General features: G+C 43.4%; 1 protein-coding gene across 5 annotated transcripts in view; it reads left to right on the forward strand.

Annotated features, from left to right (window-relative positions):
- Positions 1-27058, forward strand: part of ENTPD4 (ectonucleoside triphosphate diphosphohydrolase 4) — a 116948-nt gene that overhangs the window by 79034 nt on the left and 10856 nt on the right. Inside the window, exons 1-10 of one of the 5 annotated variants that reach the window (XM_043870556.1) lie at positions 1658-1853; positions 2890-2958; positions 10326-10419; positions 11546-11743; positions 12251-12456; positions 18654-18804; positions 19313-19416; positions 24075-24134; positions 24413-24567; positions 26130-26296. In XM_043870556.1, the coding sequence (XP_043726491.1) occupies positions 10412-10419; positions 11546-11743; positions 12251-12456; positions 18654-18804; positions 19313-19416; positions 24075-24134; positions 24413-24567; positions 26130-26296 (1049 nt within the window). In that variant the 5' untranslated portion in view covers positions 1658-1853; positions 2890-2958; positions 10326-10411. Of the gene's footprint in view, positions 1-1657; positions 1854-2889; positions 2959-10325; positions 10420-11545; positions 11744-12250; positions 12457-18653; positions 18805-19312; positions 19417-24074; positions 24135-24412; positions 24568-26129; positions 26297-27058 lie in introns of those variants that run through there. The other 4 variants (XM_043870554.1, XM_043870559.1, XM_043870557.1 and 1 more) reach the window with 4 other exon arrangements.

The raw sequence follows: 27058 nt of genomic DNA on the forward strand, positions 1-27058 counted from the left end.
TTAAGAGAGAGACTATTGTAATAAGAACCAGTATCTCAAACTGTAAGGACTTTGAAAGGCACATAATTTCGAGGGGGCCTGGCCCTAAAATCACAGCATCTTCGTGACCAACTACCTCAGCTTCTTAAAACAAATCTTGGGTAGAAGTCACAGAGGTTTCTAATGTGTAATCTGTCCAAACTGGTCATTTTTTAAAATAACAACCAATGGCCATAAAAGGGCACTGAAGGAGGAGTCAGAACAACTGGTCTTGTTTCCCCCTCTGTCTCAGGGCCTTTGGGCAGGACATCCAAGCCCTCAGGGTTCCAGGTTCCTCAACAGAAAAAGGAGGAGGTTTCGTCTAGACTGTAACTATGGCCCCTTTGTTGGAACATTCTGTGGCTTTATGATTCTAGTATGGAGTAACAATTAAAAGATAGTATTACTTCTAAAGCACGAGCCTCCTTGGTCACTGCTAGCCTTCTTCCATGAACAGTATCCGAATCCAGGAATGAAACGTTACCACAAGATTTAACCAAAGCAGGTGCTGGACCAAGGATTCTGCTTAAAATATATAGCTACTAGCTTTGTCTAAGCTTCTTTTACTTGACACAATGAGTAGACATTTCTAGAACTCTCATTTTAAAAAAATATATTAAAGTGGCTGAAGCTCCAATACTTTGGCCACCTGATGCAAAGAGCTGACTCATTAGAAAAGGCCCTGATGCTGGGAAAGATTGAAGGCAGGAGAAGGGGCTGACAGAGGATGAGATGATTGGATGACAACACCGACTCAATGGACTTGAGTTTGAGCAAGTTCAGGAGATCGCGAAAAATAGGGAAGCCTGGAGTGCTGCAGTTTATGGGGTCACAAAAAGTCGGATGCGACTGAGTGACTGAACAATAACAATAATAACAAATTAAAGTGGCTAGACTGCCTGGTCGCTTCCTATCTCTGGGCAGCAGGGAAACCACTTTTTTTTTTCTTTTTTTTAAGCCGCAGTTCTCAAGGTTGTCCCCAGCTCTGTGACTTCAAGGCATTGGGTTTTTTTTGGAGGGGGGGAGGTGGAGGGGGTTGGGGCTCAAGCTAGAAAGCTAAATAGTGTGTCCTTGACCTAAGTACCAGGTCTTGGGGTCAATGTCAGGAACTAGTGTTGTTCACTTCACTATTTCTTTTCAAAACCATTACGCGTGTCGAGGGCGCTCTGTTTAACCTAGAATATGCTCTGGTATATGAAACGCCTGGCAACAGTGAAATCTTGGTTCTTACTAATTACGTGGACCTTAATTAAGAGAGTCACTGAATGAGTTTGTGCTTCGTTTCTCCGCCTGTAAAACAAAGATAGTTACTGGCAAAATTGTAAAATAAAATGTCAACAGATGAGCAGAAGTGCCCAGTTAAGTTTTCAAGTGCTGTTGTCCATAATAATAAAGAGCGCAAAGGAAAGATGAATGTGTCATCAGCACACTGATACTTGCTGAAAACCGAAGGGCTGCGATCTGCGGTATCCAAGCCACCGTATGTGTTATTTTTCGTGTTGCCACTTTCACTCTTGACATTCTGTGCTCGCAGCACACTCCGCGTGGTTCCGCGGACGCCAGTCACCGCGTACAGGCCCGTCACCGCGTACAGGCCCCGCCCCCAGGCGCAAGCCCCGCCCCTCGGCGTGCGCGCTCCCGGTGACGTGACTCGGGTGGCGGAGGAGTGGCGGGCCCGCTACCGGAAAGGAGCGGAGCTCTTGGGGAGCTATCCCGCCCCAGGGAAGTCGTGTCGGCGTTGCCGGCACCGCCTCGCCGCGGTGGCCGTGATGCGCTCCACCCGCGAGTCCCCACTCCTGGGAGCCCCGGCCGTCGAGTCGGAAGTAGCCGAGCAGGTGAGGCGGCCTTTCTGGCGCGGATGAGGGGGAGGGTGGGCGGCCGAAGTGGGGACGGTTGGAGCGCGGCCCGACGGGGCGGCGAGGCCGCGGACCTGCCGCTCTGCCCCGGGGGCCTTCCCCGCGCCAGTGGCTCCGCACCGCTCGGCCGCCTCCGGGCGCCCGCCGTCAGCGCCCGTGACCCTGGGCTGCAGGTGCTTCCCCGCCAGCCCCTGGCGGGAGAAAGCTGGCAAGCGTGCTGTTGCGCCCGCTCCAGTGACCGCGCTGATTTCCCCTCCGACACGTAGTGGGCGCGGGTTGGCCCGCACTGGGGATGGTACCCGGCTGGGGAGAAGGATGCTGCACTGAGGACCCTGCGGGTCTTACCTGCCACCTGGTCATGACATTTACAAGGCAGCATCGTTTTTGCTTTGCTCTGCTTTTATCACGATTCATGCTTTAGATTTCTCTAAAATCTAAATCTAAGTAGCTTCATTGAGAAAATAGAGCTAATTGGGCGATAAAGTGATGGTAAGACCTATGTTTCTCAAACTTGAGTAATGCGTGAACACCTTTAAAAGGGACAGTTAGCTTATTCTCTGGAGTTTGTCTCAGAACCCGCAGGGTTCCTCAGACCCCAGTTAGAGTAACAACAGTGTGAAGCATTTTCAGAGAACATTTGTCACTAGTAGGAAAGTAAAGAGATGCTTTACAATTTAGGAACTTCCATGCTAGAAGATACACTAGGTTATTAAAGAACTCTAAATGAGAGACTCAAATCCCTAGTTTAATGTCATATTGAAGTCTTTAGTGTGTTCTGTTTTGTGTAATGAAAATAATTTCTAGGCCTGGAGAGGCTGAAGAGAATCATATTCTTTGTGTTATCTTACATTTAATGTTATCATGTCTTGGTATCAGGTCTGTTCATTCTGTTTGACACATTAGCAGAATTATTAAATGGAGCATTAATTTGTCTAAGTAGTTTGTTGATTTCATTGTCCACCTTAATATTGATTTATCACTTGTGTTTTGAATCTTTGGTTTACATTCTTCCAAGCCTCATAGGACTACATGATCTCAACCCTTGGGTATATAGCCTGGAAAGAAGAAACAAAAGTTGATCTAGGTATTTATATTTTTTACATTTTTATTCAGCGTGTTTATTTAAAATAGACTACATACAAATACAAAGAAGATTGAGTGTGGGAGAACAGAAGTATTACGAGTCAATCTTGGCAAAGAAAAATATTGACCTGAGCTTTGAGAAAAATGTAATATTGTGAGCAGGACATATGAGTTAGTAGGAAGTGACTTTAAGGCCCAAGGCAAGAATGAGAATAGCTTATGTGGGAGAGGAGCAACCCGCATCACTGGAGTAGAGAGATGTTATCTGGAGCAAGCAGAAAACAGGTTGGTGAAATAAGATGAGGGAACTCTGCTCAATATTCTATACCACCCTAATTGGGAAAAGAATTTGAAAAAAGAATAGATAATGTCTATGTATAAATTAATTACTTTGTTTTACACCTGAAACTAACACAACATTGTTAATCAGCTCTACTCCAATATAAAAAAGTTTTGTTTGTTTGTTTGTTTTTTAAAAAAGATGAGACTTTGATGATGAAAGGTCTCAGGGATGCGACACAGGGAAGTTGTTGACCCGTAAGCTCTGGGAGAGTCTTGAGCTGGTCGTACTGTGAAGGTAGTGTTTTACAAAGAAGTGTTTCCAAAAAAAGGTATTCCACGTAGAGATCTGTCTTGAGCTAGTAGTGTCTGCTGTGGTCATTTTAGATGTGTGGACTATTTGAGGAAGAATTGGCAGGACCTGATGACCGACATCAACTTAGAACATACGGATAGTTGGGGATCAAAGTTGAGAACCGGGTAACCCCAATTCATGGTGATACTCCTCTTAGACCTGGGGAATTTGGAAAGGGGTATTAGTTTGTGTCAAAGGTTTGTGAGCCCAAACTTAGACTAAACGAGTTTGCGATAAGCCACATCTGGAAAGCCCCAGATGTGGAACTGAAACGTGAAGGAAGTCAGAGTTGCAGATCCAGGAAACTACAGAGGTAATGCAGGGTAAAGTGTGACCAGAAAAGAGATCATTTAAAATGGGGACCAGAAGTTTGCAAGTGAATGGTGAGAGGTAAGGAAGAGGTTGGTTAGGACTTGGTATTGAAAAATAAAATAAAAAATGTAAAATAAATATGAAGAAAATGTAGATCATAAATGCAGCTATGTACAATCTCCCCCCCCCAACTTATTTAAAAAAAAAATTAGAGTATAATGGCCCTACAACACTGTGTTAGTTCCAGATGCACAGCATAGGGAGTCCTGTGTATGTACGTTCGATAACCCTGTACATTACAAAAAATGCATAAAAAACATAAGTCTGGTTACCCTCTGTCACCAGACAAATTTGTTACAATATTATTGGCTGAATTGCATATGTAAATTTCATCCCTGTGACTCATTTATTTCGTAACTGGAATTTTTACCTCTTAATCTTCCTCACTTATTTCTCTCCTCCTTTCACTCCGTACCCCTCTGGCCACCACCAGTTTGCTCTCTGTTTGTCTCTGTATTTTGTTATGTTTGTTCATTTGTGTTTTAGATTTCACATGTAAGTTGAATGCCCTCCATGTCCATCCATGTTGTCACAAATGACAAGATTTCATTCTTTTTTGTGACCAAGTAATATTTCACTGTATGTACATACACCATAGGTGTTTTATCCATCTGTTGGGCACTTTGACTGCTTCCATATCATGGCTATTGCTGATAATCCAGCTATGAACATAGGTGTGCATATATCTCTTCAAATTAGTGTTTTTATTCTCTTTGGAAAGATACCCAGAAATGGGATTGCTGGATCGTGTGGTAGTTCCAGTATTTTTTGAGGAACCTCCATACAGTTTTCCTTAGTGGCTGCACCAACATACATTCTGCCAACAGTGCTCACAGTTTCTCTTTTTCTACATTCTTGCCAACACTTGTTACCATACATTCTTCTTAACAAATCAAGTTGTTTTGATGTATTTTTCCCACAACTAAGTGCCACACCGCATCCTTCACTTCGGCCTCTCACTCTCACACGGTCATTCCTTACAGAATTCTGCCTGTTGATGATCTTCTGATTTTTCCAAGCCCTTTTGTAATCCTTTGCTACTCATATCATTCTTTTTTGCAGCACTCTCGTGTCATCTCAGCCTCTTACTCAGAGGTCTAGCTCTTCTGGAGTCTCATTTGTCTGCACTTTTGTTTGCCTGTGATTTCAGTATTTGCTAATAACTGTATCACTGCATCCTGCATTTTTCGCCGTGGGAGCCATTTCACCTTGCAGTTGACTGGTGTTGGTTTCACTGTTTCCTTTAGGACTGTCAGAGAGAGACTGACTGAGAAAGACTGACTCAGGACCTAGTGTACCTCATTCTGTTAAAAAATGTTCAGCTGAGCGGGACCCCATCAGCTGAAATCATGCGAGTTAATGCATCTCTTTGGTGATAGGTCTCACACAGCTTAGGCCTTTGAAAAACATGGCAGTTTTATGTAATATTGCTGAGTTTGCCTTCCTAAACTGTGGTGCCAAGATTCTTAGCTGCAAATACAACTAGAGTTTACATTTGAAGATCACATTACCATATTGTTGCCTCCTGGCTAATACTAAATAAATATCATCCTAAATAACCGTAATTATTTCAGCAACTTACAAGATGTCCTATTTTCTCTCTTTAAACACAAATTTTGTGATTTACAAAGATATCTTTTTATCTCATGGTTATCACATATTTGGGGGAAAAAAGTCCTAAGACAAACACCAGGTTAAATAACATTTCCTGCATTTGCTGTGGTGCATCCTTACAGCGCATTTCTCCTTTGAAATGTCCTCTCTCTTCTCCTTCCCTCTGTGTGAGCGTGTTTAATAGTCACAGCGTAGGCCATTGCATACAGGGACCGTGTTTAATGCAGCCCACCCCCAGAAGGCACTTTTGGCACTCAGTAACTGTTTTGCTATTCTAAATAATACTATGATGAACGTCTTTATATGTGTTTTAGTGAATTTATCTTATTATGTCCTGAAGACAAATTGCTGTGATGGGTAGAGCAGAGGGTAAGCATGTTTAAGATTTTCACGTGTGTCACCTGTACACCCCCAGAAGGTGAGTACATGTTTAAATTCTCTGCAGAGGTGCTCACAACCTTTCCCCCTCCCACTGGTTAGCACAGTATCATCAGACTTTAATCTTTGCCAACTGATAGTGATAAAACCTTGTTTTTATTTATATTTCTCGAAATACCAGTGAAGTTAGATTCTGTCAACCATTCAGATTTCTTACTCTGTTCATCTCCAATTGCCCTTGCTCATTTTTCTGTTTCAGTGTTTCTCTTTTTTGTTTATAGGAACTTTTTTACATGTAAGGGATATTTACTTTGTGTCATGTACATCGCATGTAATTTCCCCAAGCTTTGTGTGTTTCAGAAGGGCTTATTTTTAACTTTCAGAAGTCTTAAACTCATGAGTAGATGTCTTTTATTTATAGTTTGAGACATTGCTATCACTTGAACAAAAGTCTTAACCTATTCTGGAATTAGATAAATACTACATTTTCATCTTACATTTTTGTGGGTTATTTGATATTTAAATCTTTGAGCCATTGGTATTCTAACAAAAGGTATGCTGTAGTAATCTCACCTTATTCAAATACTAAAAGTAGATATAAAATTACATAAAACATATTTATATTGGCATTTTTTCCCCTTTTTGTGTGAACTCTTAAATCACAAATACCGTTTGTCCTAAGTTTAGGGTGCATGGTACAATATGGACACCATATCAAAACCCAAACTAATAATTACAGTGATTTTACCCTTTGGTCAGGTAGGCATTATTAATCCTTTTTATTTTAGAACATCTCTGTGTGTATGTTTTGTTTCCTCTACCTCATTGTAAATTCTTCAAGGGCTGGGTCCATATCTGATTCATCTTTGTGTCTCGTGGTCCCAGCGACCCATGAGATAAGCAATAGTTGTCGTCACTTGTTGACAGGCACTGGTCGCTGGGGAGACAGAGGGATAAGAGGCTGTTCCTGCCATTGAGGAGCTTACCGTGTAATGAGAAAGTGAAGCATAGGCGTAGCATTGTAGCCGACTGCTGTACAGAGTCAGTACTCTGAGGACATGAGGACTAGGGAGGTCCTCCGAGAGGGATCATGCTGGACCAGCAGCATGAGGAGCACCTGGGAGCACCGACAGACGGACCAGAGCCAGAGAGCCGTTCTACAGATGCAGAAGGATGGGAGTGCTCCAGTGACCTTTGGCTGTTTAGGACGGCTGGAGCACAGGGAACGGGTCTGGCTAGTCTGTCAGTCAGGGGATACGACTAGAAGGATAGACGGGGCCAGATCAGGCCTTCTAATGCAGAGGCTCTGTGTGGCTCTGCAGCACTTGACATGCGGCTCATGCAGCTAACAGACTGAACTGTTTCCCTCCCTTTTAAATACATTTTACTTCATTAAAAAAGCATCTATACACATAAAGATTGTTACTGACAACAGTTATTTACCCAGTATATAATTCTTAAATTGAAATAGAGTTGACGTACAATATATGTAAGTTTCAGGTGTGCAACACAGTGATTCACAGTTCTTAAAGATTATGCTCCATTTATAGTAATTATAAAATATTGGCTGTATCCCCTGTGCTGGACAATATATCCTTGTAGCTTGTCTGTTTTGTACATAGTAATTTGTACCTCTTAATTCCCTACCCTTCTCTTGCCTCTCCCTCCTTTTACCTCCCCACTGGTAACTACTTAGTTTGTTTTCTGTATCTGGAGCCTGGAGAAATTGAGTTTTTAATTTTAATTACTTCACCCACACAGGGCAGGGGCTGCTGTATGGAACAGCATAAGGCTAGATCAGGTGGGACCGCCTTTACCATCCTAAAGACAGGACATTTTCCTGAGTGAGAGAGAACAGTTGGGAGGTTATCATAATTCCTGCTTGTTTGGGGAAGATTACGTGTAAGTTCGTAACCTTTTTGAATCCCAGAACTCTGCAGCTTGACTTCTTGCCAGGGTCTTTCCTAGGAGTTTCCGTGCTGGGAATGCAGCCACCAGCCAAGCAGACCTAAATCTGGCCCCTTGTGGGGCTTGCATTCTGGAGGAGGAGACACGTGGGCAAGAGAAATGCAAACACACATACACCCAGTTTGTTAGAAGGCTGTGTGGATAGGCGTATGGATTCACATGCCTGAATCTCAGCTCTTTTGTTTATAATCACTTTTATTAGCAATGTGACCTCAGGCACATTACTTAGCCTCTCTGCTTCATCTATAAAATATTATGCAAATAGTACCTACCTTGGTGATTGATAGGAGGAATAGATGAGTATTTGTAAAGCATTTGAACAGGGCCTGGCACTGTATAAGAAGTTAGTAAATACATAAACGCTGAGGAGAAAAAATAACTCAGGGATGGGAGCTGGATGGAGAGCTTGCAGTTATAGATTGGGTGGCCAGGGCAGGCCTCCTTGAGAAGGTGCCATCGAGTAAAAGTCTGAAGGGAAAAAAATAAACCTTATGGATTATTTATAAGCAGAAGGAGCAGCACATTCAGAGACCCTGAGACCAGACAGCACCTGGCGTGGGTGAAAGACAGCGAGGACGCCAGTGTGGCCGGGGTGGAGTGAGAAAGGGGGAGGGTCAGAGTGGCGGCGGGTGGGGGTCCCATTGGACCCAGAGTCAGGGTACAGCCTTTGGCCTTTATTTACATGGGAGGGATGCCATTGGAGGATTGCCAGGCTCCTGGACCTGGCTGTCAGTTTAGGATAAAGAATCTGCCTGAAGCTATTAGCAAGGGATCGGGTAGCTGCTGGGTTGAGACAGCAGGTGGGAGACAGACTAGTTAGGCTGCTGTCCGGATAGGCCAGGTAAAAATAAGAGAGAAGATAGAGACCTCAGGCAAAGGTGACAAGAAAAGGGACTGAGGTTAAAGAAATGGAAGGACTCGAAGACTTTGAGACGTTAGTCTGCCATCTTCTTGGTCAGCCGGCTTTCCAAATAAAGTCGTATTCCTTGCCTCCAAAAGAAAGAAAGAAATGGAAGGACTTCGTAACAAATTGGCTCTGGAGGATGAAGGAAAGGGAGGGGTCAGACCCACTCCCTAGTTTCCTGCTTTGCGTGTTTAGGGGATTGAGATAGCAAGGAGGAGCATGGGAGGAGCAGGATGGGGCCACAGTGGAAGGGTTCAGTTTCAGAAGTGTTTCTCACAGGTCCACATGATGTTCAGACGGGGTTATCAGTAGGTGCTGGAAGATACATATCTGTGACTTAGAGAAGAGGCTTGGGGTGGAAAAAGTTAGTTCTCTGCTATCAGATCATTGAAGCAATAAGTGAAGATGACAAGTAACAGATATAGGGTTAGGGGAGATTGGAGCCAAGACAGAAAACCTAGGGGGAACAGAACAGACGGGATGTGCAGAGTCACTGAGACGTGGAGAGTCCTGAGAAGGAACTGATCAAGAGCTAAGAAGCAGACTAGGGGAGACAGCTGTCCTGAGAGCCTAGCAGTGAAGCAGGGCCACAAGACCAAGAAAGAGACCCGCTGTTTCTTGCCATTTGGATCCAGCAAGTCGGAAGGAAGCCCTTGCTTAGACCCGTGTTCCGTCTGTGATGTGAGTCTCGGGTGGAGGAGCGGCAGCCACTGTGAAGGTGACAGAACTCACTCGGAGCGAGTTGCCTTACCTGGGACTTTGTGCATGAAAGAGGGATCTACTGGATTAACCAGATGCATGGACAGTTCAGATTCCCATTCAGTCAGTCATTCTGCCCACCTCCTGCTCTCACCCCTCATCTCCCTTAACACACAGCACCATTAGGTAGTTTAGACTGTTTGGTGACCTATTTTGGGGTCACTGACTCGCTTTTGGGTAGAAAGCATTAACTAGTGCCAGACTGTTATTATCTCTATCGATTTAGGCCTGTATCTCTGACAGCATGAAATTAACTTAGAAGTGTGTTGCTTGGAATAAACTCTGCTAAGAGCTCCAATGCTGGGATCATGAACCAGTTTATGTATGCTTGGATTTAAACACCCTTTTGAGAGCTTGAACAGAATTTGTATCCTACTGTTATGCAAAAACTATATGAATCTTAATTATGTTGAATTGGTCCAGGGTGCTTTTCAGGTCTCCTCTTCCCTTCTACTTTTCTGTATATTCATTCTATTAATTTTTGGGAGTTTGATATTGAAACTCCAACTGAAAATCTTAATTTATCTACTTTTCATTTATCTACAATTTATTTTTTAATAATTGTAATATATAGGGGAACTGTATGTAACTTTGTTCTGTGTTTTCCAAGTCTCCTGTAAATGTGTTATGATACTTTCATAATTTAAAAAAACAGAATAATAAGTTAAGCACTCCTTTGATAAGTAACGTCGACATTTACTTGGAGTGTGCTATCTTTGTGATTTTTCCCGCTTCCTAGAATAGGAGGGCTCTAACGCCAGGAGGACTGCGGTGATGGTGTGAGGACTGATTCCCAGAGCCTTGCCTGACCTCTGACCCATCAGCATGGGGAGGTGAGTGGTGGGGCTGTGAAACCCGAGATTTCAGTGCCCCAGAGACAGGTCTCCAAGGGGAGGAGAACGTAAACTTCAAGTGAAACGTGTTCAGTCGTTACGCTGCTGCTGAACACCTTTGTTCTTCCAGGGCCCCAGTGGGGTGCCTGTCACAGAAGGAAAGTGGTCATGCCAGGTGGATCGACAGGGCTTAGTGTAAGTTATCATAAAGGGCTCGCATGCTGGGATCCGGGAGGAGTTGATCAGCCTCAGAGATGTGGGAAGGGGTGGTAAACTCCACGGAGTGGCCAGGAACCCACATGGTCACCAGAAACTGCAAATAGAAAATCCCGCTGGGTTAGCAGGCTGCCTCCCCTTCTGTGAGACATGTTAGTCCATGAAACACTCTTTAAAGGGAAGAGTGTCGATTAACTGTAAAGCAATAGGATTTATCCCAGAGGCAGCAAAAAAGAATTTTAAAGCCTGTTCCTGATGTAAACTGAGAAGACAGTTTATTTGGAGAAATGTCTCAGGAATATTTCTAAAAACACAGAGTACGTATTTATTGACTGTTGCAGGGATGTTGTTAAAGATACTGTTTTATTTCCCATCTTCTCATGCAGTCACCAGGGAGAGATTGGCCTTGGAATTCAGTGTTAGAGAATCTGCTTCCGCCTGGACTGCTTATGTTTCCACTGTAACGGGCAGTTTTGGCCGCTAGCATGCTCAACCACCTTTGCAAGGCTTTCCTTATTACATGCTTTTTTGTGCTCTAAATTCATCATTCTTAAGCCTGGCTTTATTATACATTTATTTATTTACTTTATTGAACTTAATTTTTATAAACGATCTCTAATTCTATTTTTGGAATGAGGCAGGGTAAAAATAAAAGCTACCTAATACTCCCCAGAAAGGGAGGGAACACAGAAAAGTCATAATCATCAGGGCTTAATTCTCATCCATCTGATTTTATAATTTTTGCTATTTTACATAGCACAATAGCAATGTGCAAGAGGCTGGTCTTCAGAAGGCCTTCCGGGAACCAGGGGCAGCTCCTGCTGAAGGTCTTGTATTTGGATCAGTGGAGGTGAGGGGAGGCCTCTGTGGAGCAAACTGCTTTAGCTAAACCTGTCTTTCGGCCTTTCAGGATTGGCATCTCCTGTCTTTTTCCTGCTTCCTGGCATTTCAGCATCTCTCCAGTGGGGTGTCCCCGAATTCTGAACACCAACTTACGCCAAATTATCGTCATCAGCCTTCTGGCTGCTGCTGTCTCACTTTTATACTTTTCTGTTGTCATAATCCGAAATAAGTATGGACGGCTCTCCAAAGACAAGAAGTTTCAAAGGTAGGAGGAAAAAAAATGTGTTTTCTAGATGGTATGCCATACCTTCATCCTGTGACTTCAAGACTTTGGGGATTAGGTTGGAATTTAAGGAGCATGTGGCTGGAGGAAACGGATTTTGTACCCAATACAGCATGGCATGAAAAACTAAACTGTTTGAAGCTGTTTATTAACCACCAGATCCACATCATAAGAGGATTTGAGCATAAACTTCTCCTGTGATATCATTTAAAGCTGATTTTTCAGTTACTGTTGATAGTTAGAAAACAGAGTTTTGCTTTTCAGAGCTCGTTTGAACTTATTTAAAACAATAATGAGTGTGTATCTGGTTTAGGTTACTTTTAATATGATCCCTTTTTCGTTTTCTTTTGATTTTTTTGATCGTTTGACAGTTGTAAAAATGTTCTGGTGGCAGGGCCACATAGCTTAGAAATCACTGACTTGGTGTTTGTGTATCACATTATGGATAGTCTCTGTCTCAGTAAGAGTATGTTTGTTTCTCTAAACAAGGTACTTGGCACGAGTTACTGATGTTGAAGCTACAGACACCAATAACCCCAACGTGAACTATGGCATCGTGGTGGACTGTGGGAGCAGCGGGTCTCGGATATTTGTCTATTGCTGGCCACGGCACAATGGCAATCCTCACGATCTGCTGGATATCAGGCAAATGAGGGATAAAAACCGAAAGCCTGTGGTCATGAAAATAAAACCCGGTATGTAAACAATAAATATCTGCTTGGTAACCAGGTTCTTTTTCTTGGTGATGGTCTTGATCACTGCCTCCTGTACAATGTCATGAACCTCCATCCATAGTTCTTCAGGCACGCTGTCTATCAGATTTAATCCCTTGAATCTGTTTGTCGCTTCCACTGTATAATCGTAAGGGATTTGATTTAGGTCATACCTGAATAGTCTAGTGGTTTTCCCTACTTTCTTAAGTCGGAATTTGGCAATAAGGAGTTCATGATTTGAGCCACAGTCAGCTCCCAGTCTTGTTTTTGCTGACTGTACAGAGCTTCTCCATCTTTGGCTGCAAAGAATATAATCAATCTGATTTTGCTAATGTCCATGTGTAGTGTCTTCTCTTGTGTTGTTGAAAGAGGGTGTTTCCTATGACCAGTGCATTCTCTTGGCAAAACTCTGTTAGCCTTTGCCCTGCTTCATTCTGTACTCCAAGGCCAAATTTGCCTGTTACTCCAGGTGGCTCTTGGAAAAGGCAGTGGCACCCCACTCCAGTACTCTTGCCTGGAGAATCCCAGGGATGGGGGAGCCTGGTAGGCTGCAGTCCATGGAGTCTCACAGAGTCGGACACGACTGAAGTGACTTAGCGGTAGCAGCCAGGTAGCTCTTGACTTCCTACTTTCGCATTCCAGTCCCCTATAATGAAGAGGACATCTTTTTTTGGGTGTTAGTTCTAGAACGTCTTGGAGGTCTTCAAAGAACTGTTCAACTTCAGCTTATTCAGCATTACTGGTCAGGGCACAGACTTGGATTACCATGATATTGAATAGTTTGCCTTGGAAACGAACAGAGATCATTCTGTTGTTTTTGAGATTGCATCCAAGCACTGCATTTTGGACTCTTTTGTTGACCATGATGGCTACTCCATTTCTTCTAAGGGATTCCTGCCCACAGTAGTAGATATAATGGTCATCTGAGTTAAATTCACACATTCCAGTCCATTTCAGTTCACTGATGCCTAAAATGTCTATGTTCACTCTTGCCTTCTCCTGTTTGACCACTTCCAATTTGCCTTGATTCATGGACCTAACATTGCATTTCCTATGCAATATTGCTCTGTACAGCATCAGACTTTACTTCCATCACCAGTCACATCCACAACTGGGTGTTATTTTTGCTTTGGCCCCATCTCTTCATTCTTTCTGGAGTTATTTCTCCACTCTTCTCCAGTAGCATATTGGGCACCTACTAACCTGGGGAGTTTAGTTCATCTTTAAGTATCATACCTTTTTGCCTTTTCACTGTTCATGGTGTTCTCAAGGCAAGAATGCTGAAGTGGTTTGCCATTTCCTTCTCCAGTGGACCATGTTTTGTCAGAAATCTCCGCCATGACCTGTCCATCTTGGGTGGCCCTACATGGCATGGCTCATAGTTTCGTTGAGCTAGACAAGGCTGTGGTCCATGTGATCAGATTGGTTAGTTTTCTGTGCTTATGATTTTCATTCTGTCTGCCCTCTGATGGAGAAGAGGCTTATGGAAGCTTCCTGATGGGAGAGACTGACTGAGGGGGAAACTGGATCTTGTTCTGGTGGGCAGGTCTGTGTTCAGTAAACCTTTAATCCAATTTTCTGTTGATGGGAAGGACTGTGTTCCCTCTCTGTTGCTTGACCTGAGGCCAAACTATGAAAATTATGGCGACCTCCTTCAAAAGGTTCCATGCACTCTCTGCTGCATTCAGTGCCTCTGACCCTGAAGCTGGCCACTGCCGACCCACACCTCCACCGGAGATTCCTCGGTGCTCATGGGCATGTCGGGGTCAGTTTTCTGTGGGGTCATTGCTCCTTTCTCCTGGGTCCTTGTGCATACAAGGTTTTATTTGTGCCTTCCAAGAGTCTGCTTCCCCAGTCCTGTGTGTTCTGGTGGCTCTGTGGTGGGCTTAATGGTGACCTCCTCCAGGAGGGCTTATGCCACACCAGGTCTGCCGTACCCATAGCCCCTGCAGCCGGCCACTGCTGACCCGTCCCTCCACAGGAGACACTCAGACACAGTTCTGGCTCGGCCTCTGTGGGCTGGGTGTGCGTTTTGCGCCCTTGCCAGGTCTGAGCAGCTCAGGCGACAGGTGCTTGGCGAGCATGGTCCCAGGAGGGCCGTGAGTCTTCATCACCTCCCCAGTCCCGGCCGCTCGGCTTCCCCGAGTGTGCCGCGTGAGTGCCGTCTCAGGTGTGCCGTATGTCTCCTCTGGACAGCTGATCTCAGGCTACGACCCTCCTGGCGAATGTCAACCATCCGGGATCTCAGGAAGACCTGGTTAGCAGCTAGGAGCCTGCTCACAGTTTGGTGGAAGATGCCATCCCTGGGACTGAGATTGTCGTAGCCCCTTGCCTTCCAGCTCTGGCTGTTACAAGCCTGCCTCTCTGCCTCTGGGCTGGGAGGGGCTGGTAGGCAGCCTGCTAGCTCTCCTTTGGTATTCCCTCTCTTTTGTTCTGTGAGCAGGCCAGGTGCCTATTAGGTTGTTATGTTAGAGCCTTTCGCAGGAAAGTTCTCCTTTCTGCACTTGCGGTTAGGCGTGTATTCTGTGGGGTCTTTTTCCTCCTGGTTATGTTGCTTTCTGAGATTCCAGAACTCCCCGCAGACCCACCTGTGAGAGAGTTTCCTACTGCGTGGAAACTTCTCCTCCTTCATGATGCCCTCCCCAGGACAGGTCTCCATCCCTAACTCTTTTGTCTCTCTTTTTCTCTTTTACATTTTGTCCTACCTTCTTTCAAAGAGAATGGGCTGCATTTCTGGGTGCCTGGTGTCCTCCGACACTGTTCAGAAGTTGTTTTGTAGAAGTTGCTCAGCATTCAAATAATTCTTTGATAAATTTGTGGGGGGAAAGTGGTCTCCGCGTCCTATTCCTCTGCCTTACAAATAGCTGAGAAAAGAAGAGAAGCTAAAGGCAGAGGAGAAAAGATACACCATTTGAATGCAGAGTTCCAAAGAATAGCAAGGAGAGATAAAAAAGCCTTCCTCAGAGATCAATGTAAAGAAATAGAGGAAAACAACAGAATGGGAAAGACTGGAGATCTCTTCAAGAAAATCAGAGATACCAAGGGAACATTTCATGCAAAGATGAGCACAATAAAGGTCAGAAATGGTATGGACCTAACAGAAGCAGAAGATATTAAAAAGAGGTGACTAGAATACACAGAAGAACTATACAAAAAAGATCTTCATGACCCAGATAACTATGATTGTGTGATCACTCACCTAAAGCCAGACATCCTGGAATGTGAAGTCAAGTGGGCCTTAGGAAGCATCACTACGAACAAAGCTAGTGGAGGTGATGGAATTCCAGTTGAGCTATTTCAAATCCTAAAAGATGATGCTGTGAAAGTGCTGCACTCAGTATGCCAGCAAATTTGGAAAACTCAGCAGTGGCCACAGGACTGGAAAAGGTCAGTTTTCATTCCAATCCCAAAGAAAGGCAATGCCAAAGAATGCTCAAACTACTGCACAATTGCACTCATCTCACACGCTAGCAAAGTAATGCTCAAAATTCTCCAAGTCAGCCTTCAACAGTACGTGAACCGTGAACTTCCACATGTTCAAGGTGGATTTAGAAAAGGCAGAGGAACCAGAGATCAAATTGCTGACATCTGCTGGATCATCAAAAAAGCAAGAGTGTTCCAGAAAAACATCTACATTTCCTTCATTGACTATGCCAAAGCCTTTGACTGCGTGGATCACAAGAAACTGTGGAAAATTCTGAAAGAGATGGGAATACCAGACCACCTGATCTGCCTCCTGAGAAATCTGTATGCAGGTCAAGAAACAACAGTTAGAACTGGACATGGGACAATAGACTGGTTTTAAATCGTGAAAGGAGTCTGTCAAGACTGTATATTGTCACCCTGCTTGTTTAACTTATATGCAGAGTACATCATGAGAAACGGGCTGGATGAAGCACAAGCTGGAATCAAGATTGCCAGGAGAATAACCTCAGATATGCAGATGACACCACCCTTATGGCAGAAAGCGAAGAAGAACTAAAAAGCCTCTTGATGAAAGTGAAAGAGGAGAGTGAAAAAGTTAGCTTAAAACTCAACATTCAGAAAATTAACATCATGACCTCTGGTCCCATCACTTCATGGTAAATAGATGGGGAAACAATGGAAACAGTAACAGGCTTTATTTTGGGGGGCTCCAAAATCACTGCAGATGTTGACTGCAGCCATGAAATTAAAAGACTCTTGCTCCTTGGAAGAAAAGCTATGACCAACCTAGACAGCATATTAAAAAGCAGAGATATTACTTTGCCAACAAAAGTCTGTGTAATCAAAGCTGTGGTTTTTTTCCAGTAGTCATGTATGGATGTGAGAATTGGACCATAAAAAAAGCTGAGCGCCAAAGAATTGATGCTTTTGAACTGTGGTGTTGGAGAAGACTCTTGAGAGTCCCTTGGATTGCAAGGAGATCAAGCCAGTCAATCTTAAAGGATATCAGTCCTGAATATTCATTGGAAGGACTGATAACTGAAGATGAAACTCCAATACTTTGGACACCTGATGGGAAGAACTAACTCATTGGAAAAGACCCTGATGCTGGGAAAGATTGAAGGCAGGAGAAGGGGATGACAGAGGATGAGATGGTTGGATGGCATCACTGACTTGATGGACATGAGTTTGAGCAAGCTCTAGGAGTTGGTGATGGACATGGAAGCCTGGTGTGCTACAGTTCATGAGGTCGCAAAAAGTCAGACACAACTGAGCGACTGTACTGAATAGCTTCTGGATAGTTTTGGGCTTGGTGTCCATTGAAATGATCTTGTATATGGAGTCCAAAAAAAATCTGGCTTTCAGTTTGCTTGCTGCTCATTGCTTTGACAGATCACTTAATTTGAGTCCACAGTTTCCTAATTTGTGAAATAAATTTTGGATTTCTAAAATCCCCCTCAGCTTTAATATTATAGGCTAAATGACAGCTGGAACACTTACGTACTCATTCAGCAAATATTTGCTGAGCACCTCCTATTTACCAGGGACTGTGTCAGGTGCTGAGACTAACTTTGAACAAAACACAGTTTCTGCCCTCGAGATACTTCCAGCTGAAATGTGACAGACAAGGAAATAGGGAGTTTCAGTGAGGTGGAATGAGTATACACCGAGAGGGGAGGGTGAGCATGGAATATAATGAGAGGAGAGCTCACATCAGGGAAGGTTCTGTTAGGGAGGACTTCCAGGGAGGATGTAGCTCAGTGGGGAGCTGGAGTCCGCCAGTGAGGAGGGAGAAAGGAGGGGTAGTCAAAGAGCAGGTTCTTCCTGGGGGAGGTGCAGGGGCCCTCAGACTGGAATACAAAGCATTACAGAAATGTCATGCAGTGTAGTTGGAGCCAAATGGAAGGAATGTGGCAGGAGATGACATGGGTGAGTGCACAGGGTGTGTTATGCTGTTCTAGAACTGAGCTTTATTCAGAGGGCATTGAGCCACCGGAGGATCTCAAAGCAGGAGACACCTTCTGCATAGAGAATGGCTGGGGATGGCCAGGACTGGAGATTAGGCTGTGCTGCAGCAGGCTGGCCAAGGCTCGTGGTACCCAGAAGAGATGGTGAGAAGTGAAATAATGTGAGCAGAACCAAGGATAGGTGATCAGTGAGCCCCAGAACATCTGTTGGGGATGAGGGCCCTCAGCTGGGGCTGCTAAGGTGAGTAGCAGGCGGCAAGAGCAGGATTGTAGTGGAAGTTGGGTTTGGATTTGCATATGCTGCTGTGAGGTCAAGGACATGTCTGTGTCCCATGGAAAGTTAGGGGTATGGTCAGTAACTTTCAGTATGATCAGTATAAAGTCAGTATGATCAGAGGTCAGGGAAGAGATCTGGATGGCCGCGATTAAGATTTGGAGATCTGTTAGAAATGAAAGTGGTCATCACTGTTGTTTTCATGAACATTAAAAGCATAATAAAGGAATGGTATGAACAATTAAAAAGATTCAGAGATCTGAGACAGATGGTGATGGCAGCTGTGAGAGAGAGTGAACTCGCCTGAGGCCAGTGTGGGTATGTTTCTTAGGGGCGGAAATGAGCTCACATGCAGTTGATCCCAAGTATCGGACACGTAGCAATTGCTCAGTTAAGTCTGTATTTGATGACTGAGAAGAGAGCATGGGACTGAACTTGTAGTATCCCTGTCATTTGCAGCCAACCCAGTATATGTTGGATATTAATTTAAAGGACTTCTCCTTTTTCTGTAGGCATTTCAGAGTTTGCGACGTCTCCAGAGAAAGTCAGTGATTACATTTCTCCACTCTTGAACTTTGCTGCAGAGCATGTTCCACGGGCAAAACACAAAGAGACCCCTCTCTACATTCTCTGCACAGCTGGAATGAGAATCCTCCCTGAAAGGTGATCCTCCCATGAGGGTGGGGCCTGCCAGGCCAGTGGTGGTGTTGGCTGTGGGTTTTCTCCCTTGTCACCCCTCCTCTCCCGCCTCCTTGTCTTCCTTTTCCATCATCATCGTCATCAAAAGGAAGACATTAAAAATTCTCTGTTCAAATTAGGAACAGTGCCAGACCTATAGTCAGAACTCACAAAACACCTTTTAATGTGTTTATATATGACTGTGAAGAGTAAACTGTAAGGTTGTCATTAAAAAAAAAACCTGACTTTTTATTTTCTTAGTTTAAGGATTGTTTGCAGTTGTAATTCTACATCTAGGAATCACACAATTTACACAACTTCTGAAAATTCCTTCTTAAACAGTCTTTTCAGTCCAATTGTTTTGGTTTTAAATTTTACTTTTTTCATGCAGGATATACCAGAGCCATAGGATTTGGGTTTTTGTTTTTTCTTTTTAAAACAGAAAAATTTAGGATTTAATATATCGAATGTAAATTTTTGGATTGTGTTACAGCCAGCAGAAAGCCATTCTGGAAGACCTTCTGACTGACATCCCCGTGCACTTTGACTTCCTGTTTTCTGATTCTCATGCAGAAGTAATTTCAGGGAAACAAGAAGGTTAGTATATTAGTCTTCAACTTGAAATTTGGGAAGCTATTCCTGTAAGTCCTCCCAGTCTTCCACTTTGTACACTTTATTAAATTATTCTTAACATCTTAAAATTTGGGAAACTATAGCCTTCAAATATAATTTTTAAATGGTAATATTAGTTTTTTACATGACTAGTCTTTATAATCCAAATGTTAAGCCATTAAAAAATAACTTAAGTTTGTCTTCACATTTAGGAAACATATTTTGGATTCATTTTGCTAGAAAAGGTTTGTGTTCCTTGCCTAAGTTATACAGCTTTCTGAAATTATGATAATTATCAAGCTGTTGGAACCTTCTACTGATTTACTTGCTAGAAAAGGGAAATTATTCTTCACTTTGATACACTGAGAAAATCTGTTTTCAAAGAAATAATTCTACTTGAGAATGAAATGGCAAGTCAGTGTAATTATTTGGGGGAATAGCTTGTTAGAGGTGGAGACCAAAAAGCATTTATTTCAAAATCATCTATCATTTCGCCAAAAATTAGGTGAAATTCACATACTGCCGTTGAACTGTTTATAGACAAGTGAGGTAAACAGCTACTTGTGTAAGGCAGTTTTATATGCCGTACAGAAGTAAGGAGATACTACCATGGGGATTGAAAGGAGGGAGACTTTTTTTCCCTAGCTAGAAGCATCATGGAGAAAGTGACATTTGAACTGAGCATCAAGGGATAGTTATAAACACAGCGTGCCAAAGCCTGGCAAGGCTAGGGCTCTGAGAGAGGGATAGGAAGCTCATTCTAGGCAGAAAAAATGATTTAAGTCAATGCAGGTCAGAAAAGCTGCACCCTGGACAGAGGAATAAAAATACTTTAATCTGATGGGATGGTGGCCCTTTTGAAAGGTCATGGTAATGTTATAGGTTAGACGGGTCTTGGTGATATCAGCATCATGGTGGCGTACGTGTTCCTTTTCTCTCTCCCCTTTGATTTGCAACTAATCGGACATCCATAACCGGAAAAAAGTGCCTATGCTTAGCACACGAGGACACCCAAGAGATCAGTTCATCTGTGCCCAAGAAAGTGGGTGGATTGGACCCCAGAGGAGTCTGCAGAGGCAGCAGCAGCAGGAGTGGCCGTGGGCCAGCACGACCTCTCTGGCAGAGGTGGTAGAGGGTGAAGGTGATGAGTTGGGATGTGGTGAATTAACCTGACCGAGAGTAGTACAGCTGGAGAGACCACAGCTACTATGAGCAGAGAAAGAAAGGAGAAGAAGGCAGAAAGAACTGAAGGGACCAGTTTCTTGCTGTCTGCTCTGGGATTCTTGCAAGAAGACAGCCCACGGACCTCTGGGGATGTCCTCCCCCACTCAAGAATCCTGTTCTCTTTAACACACCCAAAGCCCCAGGTGTGAAGCATACATCTCCCCAGCTGTGTCACCATCCATTTTTTTTCCCTCTCCACTGGCTGTTTTTTATGTTCATGCTCCCAGCCTTAGTGATGAGGCAACTGAGGTGAGAGAAACCAAAAGCTGGGCTGTAGCACCACCTTGTAGAAAACAAAGGCTTCAAATTACCAATGTGTTGAATTGTTAGAATGAACGTAAACAAAGCTTTACTTAAATAAGAAAGTCATTGACTACTTCAAATGCTGTGATGGAGATACTTTGCATCAAACACTGTGAAAATCAAGTAATGTGATATCACAAGAAGGAAAAAAAAAACAACAGTTTTCCAGCAATTAAATTTAGAGACATGGACTATTGCAATCTGACTGATAAAGAATTCAAAATAGCTTTTAGGAAGAAATTCAGCGAGCTACAAGAAAACTCAGAAAGACCGTACAATGATCTCAGGAATAAAATTAACAAAATAATTTACCGAAGAGGTTAAAATTCTGAGAAAGAACCAAACAAATTCTGGAGCTGAAGCACTCAGCCAGTGAAATGAATGCATTAGAAAGCATTGGAAGTCAGGCACATCAGATGGAACAGAGAGTAAATGAACTCATGGGTAAGAATATAGAAGTGTTTTAGGTGGAAGAGGAGAGAACTAAGATTTTTTTAAAAGTGAAGAACCCCTTAACTATCAGACTTCATTAGGAAAGCCACCATAAGACTCGTGGATATCCTAGAAGGAGAAGAGAGAGAGAAGGGAGCAGAGAGCATTCAGAGAAATAAGAGCTGAGAATTTCCAAAACCTGAGGAAGAGGCTGGATATACAGTCCACAGAGCTAATGGAAACACTGTTATTTCAACACAAAAGACCTTCAAGACACATATTAAAACTGTCAAAAGTGTGATGAAAAAAGTTTTAAAGGCAGCCAGGGAAAAAAGACAGTAATCTACAAAGAAACCTACTCTAGACTGTCACCAGATTTTTCTGGGAAAACTCTACAGAGGCCAAGGAGTAGAATGACATACTCAAAGTATTGAAAGATAAGTCTGCCAGACAAAAATGCTCTATCCAGTAAAATTATCCTTCAGATGTGAAGAGAAGGAAATGCTTTTCCAGATACATTCAGGAACAACTCAGGGCTTCCCTGGTGGGTCAGTGGTAAAGAATCGGCCTGCCAGTGCAGGAGACACGGGTTCCATCCCTTGTCTGGGAAGATCCCACATGTCGTGAGATCCCACACGTCTGTGAACCACAACTGCTGAGCCTGTGCTCTGGAGCCTGGAAGCCGCAACTGCCAAAGCCCACACGCCCTGGAGCCTGTGCCTCCTGCAGGAGAGGCCGCCACAGTGAGAAGCCCGTGAACCTCAGCTAGAGGGCGGTCCCGGCTCACTGCAGCTAGAGAGAAGCCTGTGCAGCAGTGAGGGTCCGGCACAGCCTAAATCAATACATGAATAAAATTAATGTTTTTAAAAAAGAACCCCTTAGAAGGATTATACAGTGTGACCAAGTAGGATTTATCCCTGGGATACAAGTATGGTGGAAATATGCAGATCTATAAATGTAGTACATCAGTAAAGTGAAAGATGAAAATCACTTCATCTCAATAGATGCAGAAAAAGCATATGACAAAGTATATCCTTTCATGATTAAAAAAAAAGACCCTTAATAAATTGGGTATAGAAGGAACAGACCTCAGCATAATAAAAGCCATATATGACAAACTCAGAGCTAACATTATACTCAATGGAGAAAAACTGAAAGCATTTCCTCAAAGATCAAGAATAAGACAAGGATGCCCACTCTTCTTACTCCTATTCAATATAATATTGAAAGTCCCAGCTAGAGCAGTTAGTTAAGGCAAAATCTTCCCGACCTGGGGATCGAACCCGGGTCTCCCGCATTGCAGGCAGACGCTTTACCGTCTGAGTCAGGTAGATCCCCTGGAGAAGGAAATGGCAGCCCACTCCAGTACTCTCGCCTAGAAGATTCCGTGGATGGAGGAGCCTGGTGGGCTACAGTCCATGGGGTCGCAAAGAGTCGGACACGGCTGACTCTTCACCTGGGGAATATTCTCGAGTTACGACGGGGATGGCCCTTCAAAACTCGTTTTTGTTTCACTTTCAATGAAATTAGGGGTACCATATGACACAGCATTTATATTTCTGGGTATATGCCCAATGGAAATGAAAATAGAATTCTGACAAGATACATGTACTCCCATGTTTATTGAAGTGTTCTTCACAATAGCCAAGATGCAGCAACAACTCAGGTGTTCATCAACAGACACGTTAAAGATGTGGTGCATAGACACAGTGAGATCTTACGTGACCATGAGAGAGGAGGAAGGGTAGCCGGTTATTTTTGACACAGTTGGATTGGGCACGTTATACTAAGCGAGGTAAGTCAGAGAAAGACAGATGCTGTGTGATACCACTTATTTGTAGAATCTGAAGAAGTCAGAAACCAGAGTAAAATGTTGGTTACCAGGGGATGGGGGTAGGAGATAAGATTAGTGATGTTTAAGGGTAGAAACTTGTAACACTGGATAAATAAGCCATAGAGGGTTAGTGCATGGTATAGTGAATAGAGACAGTAGTTCTGTAATGATGTGATGATAATATTGCTACACGGGCAATCATATATAAATGTATCAAAGTAACACACTGTATCACTTAAATTTACACAGCGTTACATGTCAAATTTATTCAGTTTTGAAAAGTTGGACAGGTCTTGAATTGGTGGACTCTGGAGTTTGGACTTTGTTCTATAGATCAGTCCAGTAGAGAATAGCGTGAGTTGGAATGGAAGAGTAGGAACAAGAAAGTCAATTAGATCTCTCTACCAGATTAAATAAGGGCAATAATGAAAACAGGTGAGGATCGGATGTAGAAAATGTTATAAAAAGAGAGTCAGACCTGGGAGCTGAGTGAGAGCATGGAAGAAAGGAGTGGAACAATCAGAGCTCACTGGTTTTTAAAACCTTGCGCTTGATAGATTTAGCCTCAAAGTGAAAACTCTGGTATTTCAAAACAATCTTCACATTTCAAAGGAACACTAGGGCCTAGGGAATTGTGTTTTCAACACATGCAAATGGTATGAAACTACAAAATTAAAAGTTGAGAGTTCTTGGAAAACCACTGGGAAAAGGTAAAATACACCGGTAAAAGTGTATTTCTTCAGATAATGTTTTCACAGCTTGTCGGGGTAAAATAAATGTCTGCACAGATTTCTGTGGTCAGAATTACATACACTGTTTTTAGACTTCACTTTTCTTACACTGTCTTTAGGTGTCTATGCTTGGATTGGCATTAACTTTGTCCTCGGACGCTTTGAGCATATTGAAGACGGTAAGTGTTGTGTTTGCGGTGAGTGTGTCTGACTGAACCTTCTGTCTTCTTCTGTTTCATGCAAAATGTAGAAAAGGAGCTGAGTCTTGTGACACAGCTGGTGAGGAGGAGCAGCGTGGGAGGCAGTGCTGGCACTGAGGGAGCTTGGTCTTAGTGGGGAGGAGCGGGATGGGGCTCCTAGATACCCTGGATCCCACCATGAAAGCAGGATGACTGTTTGCAAGATCGTGCCTCCCTGCATTCGTTCACTTCCAGTGGATGTTTCTCGTTCTTTTCAGATGACGAGGCGGTCGTGGAAGTTAACATCCCTGGTAGCGAGAGCAGCGAAGCCATTCTTCGTAAAAGAACAGCTGGTATTCTAGACATGGGAGGCGTGTCAACCCAGATAGCATACGAAGTACCCAAAACTGTAAGCTTTGCCTCCTCACAGCAGGTTATTATCTGTACAAATTTCCTTCCTTTTGGTTTGGTTTTCATTTAACATGTCTCCATCCATTTTTGTTTTGTTTCCTGAGTCTGAACACATCTTTACTGTGCTTGCCGAGGGTCCCGCCTTCTCAACCCAGGCGACAGGAGACGGGAGGAAGCCAAGGCAAACCTCCACTAAGCCGTTTGTGTTTGTTCATTGAAGTCAGCTGGTTTGTTTTCTGAATTACATAGAATTTTCCTTTGGTGTATATGTCAGCCACACTGAGTTTTTATTTCTGTTTCCAGTCACTTTTTTTCTCAGTAGGTATCCTAAAACTTAATATGATAGCATCAGATTTCTTAAGTTGTAATTGGGAAAAATTACTTTTATGTGGGGGTGGCAAGGATGTGTGGTCAGGCAGCTTCCCACTTTTCTGGTAGAGACTGAGGTTTGGATCCACTGCTCTGGGTTTCTTAGCCTGTGGCTCACTCTGTCATTTATCTGCGCCCTGCCTCTGCCTCCAGCTCCCCAGCAGGCTGGGCAGCCTTGTGTAGAGTGGAGGGGCCCGCTGAGTTCCTCAGTTGCTCTGTGTCTTCCCCTGCTCCATGCAGCTGGGGATTAGGATGGGCAGAGTGAGTGTTGGAGAAGAGTGGAGCTGGACGGGCTTGGGCCACATTGTCACCCTGGCCTCTGATCATGGGGCCTTATGCGAGTGCCTTCTCCAAATGTGACGCAAGTGTCTCTGACGGAGGGTTATTGCAAAACTGACTGAGGTAGCGCATACAGTATATTCAACACCCCGCCAGACACCTTGTGTCAACTCAGCAAACATTATTTATGTGTTTATTAAGCACCTTAGAAAAATGCTCTGTAAATTCAAGTATTACAATTTGTGTTTCCTACTTCCCATCCAGGCATGCCTCTAGAAACTATTATACTCTTGGTAAAAAGTCACATTTTCCCCTCAAAGCAAGAAACTCAGAAAAGCAAGATTGGAAAAAAATACTGAAAAATCAGGAATAAAAATTTCCCATGGATATATCATCCAAAAAAAAAAGATAGTGTTTTGGTGTATTTATTTTCATTCTTTTTCTAGTTCTTCATAGTTTTTAAAAATATGGATGTTATAATCATACTGTTTGTCCAGGGTTTTGTCCTGTATTGAACAGTGCATAAGCATGTTCCTCCATAAACTGCTGCCATAATAACTCACCCCTCCCTGGAATTGTGTATTTCAGTGGCATCCAGTCTTTTCTGTCACAGAATTGGACATGGTTGTGTATAGAGACTTTTCAATGTTGAAGATTATTTTCACAGTGTAGGATTTCCTAAGTAGATTTACTAGATCACATTGTTAACGTCCTTTTTACAAAGTCATTTCGGTATCACAGATGTGCAGCCCACCTGAAATTTTTTAAGTCAGGGTTGTCATGTTGAAGTAGGAAAGATGCTTGGAAGAATCGTTGGGAAATGCAGGAGCAAAATGTTTGCCCCTTTTAGATGAGACTCTTTCAGGATCCCTGTTTTTAGAAGGAAGTAACTTTTTTTGCTTAAAATACTTAAGCTTGTGGCCCTTACGTCTGCAGGAAGAAGTAGCTAAGAACCTGCTGGCTGAATTTAACTTGGGGTGTGACATTCACCAAACGGAGCATGTGTACCGTGTCTACGTGGCCACGTTTCTTGGGTTTGGTGGCAATGCTGCTCGACAGAGGTATGAAGACAGAATATTTGCCAGCACACTTCAGAAGAACAGGTAAAGCACCTTCCACTGCTCAGCCATGACTTTGAAATCTAGGTCTATCTTCATAGAAGACATACCCAGGCGAAGCAGGGAGCCCTCAGTCAGCAGAATGTCAGTGCTGTTAGCTGCTTGCCGCCCAGCCTGCTGAGCTGGGGAAGAAATGCAAGGGCAGCAGGGTCCTGCCTCCAGCCCCAGCCTACCAGGCTCCGAAGGGGGCTCTCGCTGTCAGACCCAGGGCTTCACTGCTGGGTCAGAGGTCTCACTCTCAGGACATTAAACACTTCTAAGCCCTGGGTGGTGCTATTCCAGATTGCCAAGTCCCGGGGAAACTCAGCACCGGGGCCACTCGGATTTCCTGGCGGCCCACAGGATGCAGTGGTGGCGTTGAGTTATGAGATGGCCTGATGTCGTGGGAAGCAGCTTGGGCGGTTATGTGCTAAATACGACCGTAGGAAGGAAGTTATTCATAAGAAAGAAATGATCCAGAAGTCAAGGTTTGTCATTTTAAGCATCTTTAGCAGTAAAACTTTTAAAAATGAGTTTATGAAGATTTCTAGTATAGAAAATATCAAAAACACCTTATCAATTTAAATTTATTTTATGTTTAAGTATATACCAAATATTTATTTAAAATTAGTCCATTAGAACAGAAAAGCCATTTGGATGAATTAAAAAACTCTGAAATCTGGGCTTTTATGTAAAGAGTTATTAATTACTATGCTCTGTTTTGTTTGTTTTGATGTAACAATTTTGAGGGGAAAAGTCCTGATTTAT

This window comes from Cervus elaphus, chromosome 16 (genome assembly GCF_910594005.1).
Source record: "Cervus elaphus chromosome 16, mCerEla1.1, whole genome shotgun sequence".
NCBI lineage: Eukaryota > Metazoa > Chordata > Mammalia > Artiodactyla > Cervidae > Cervus > Cervus elaphus.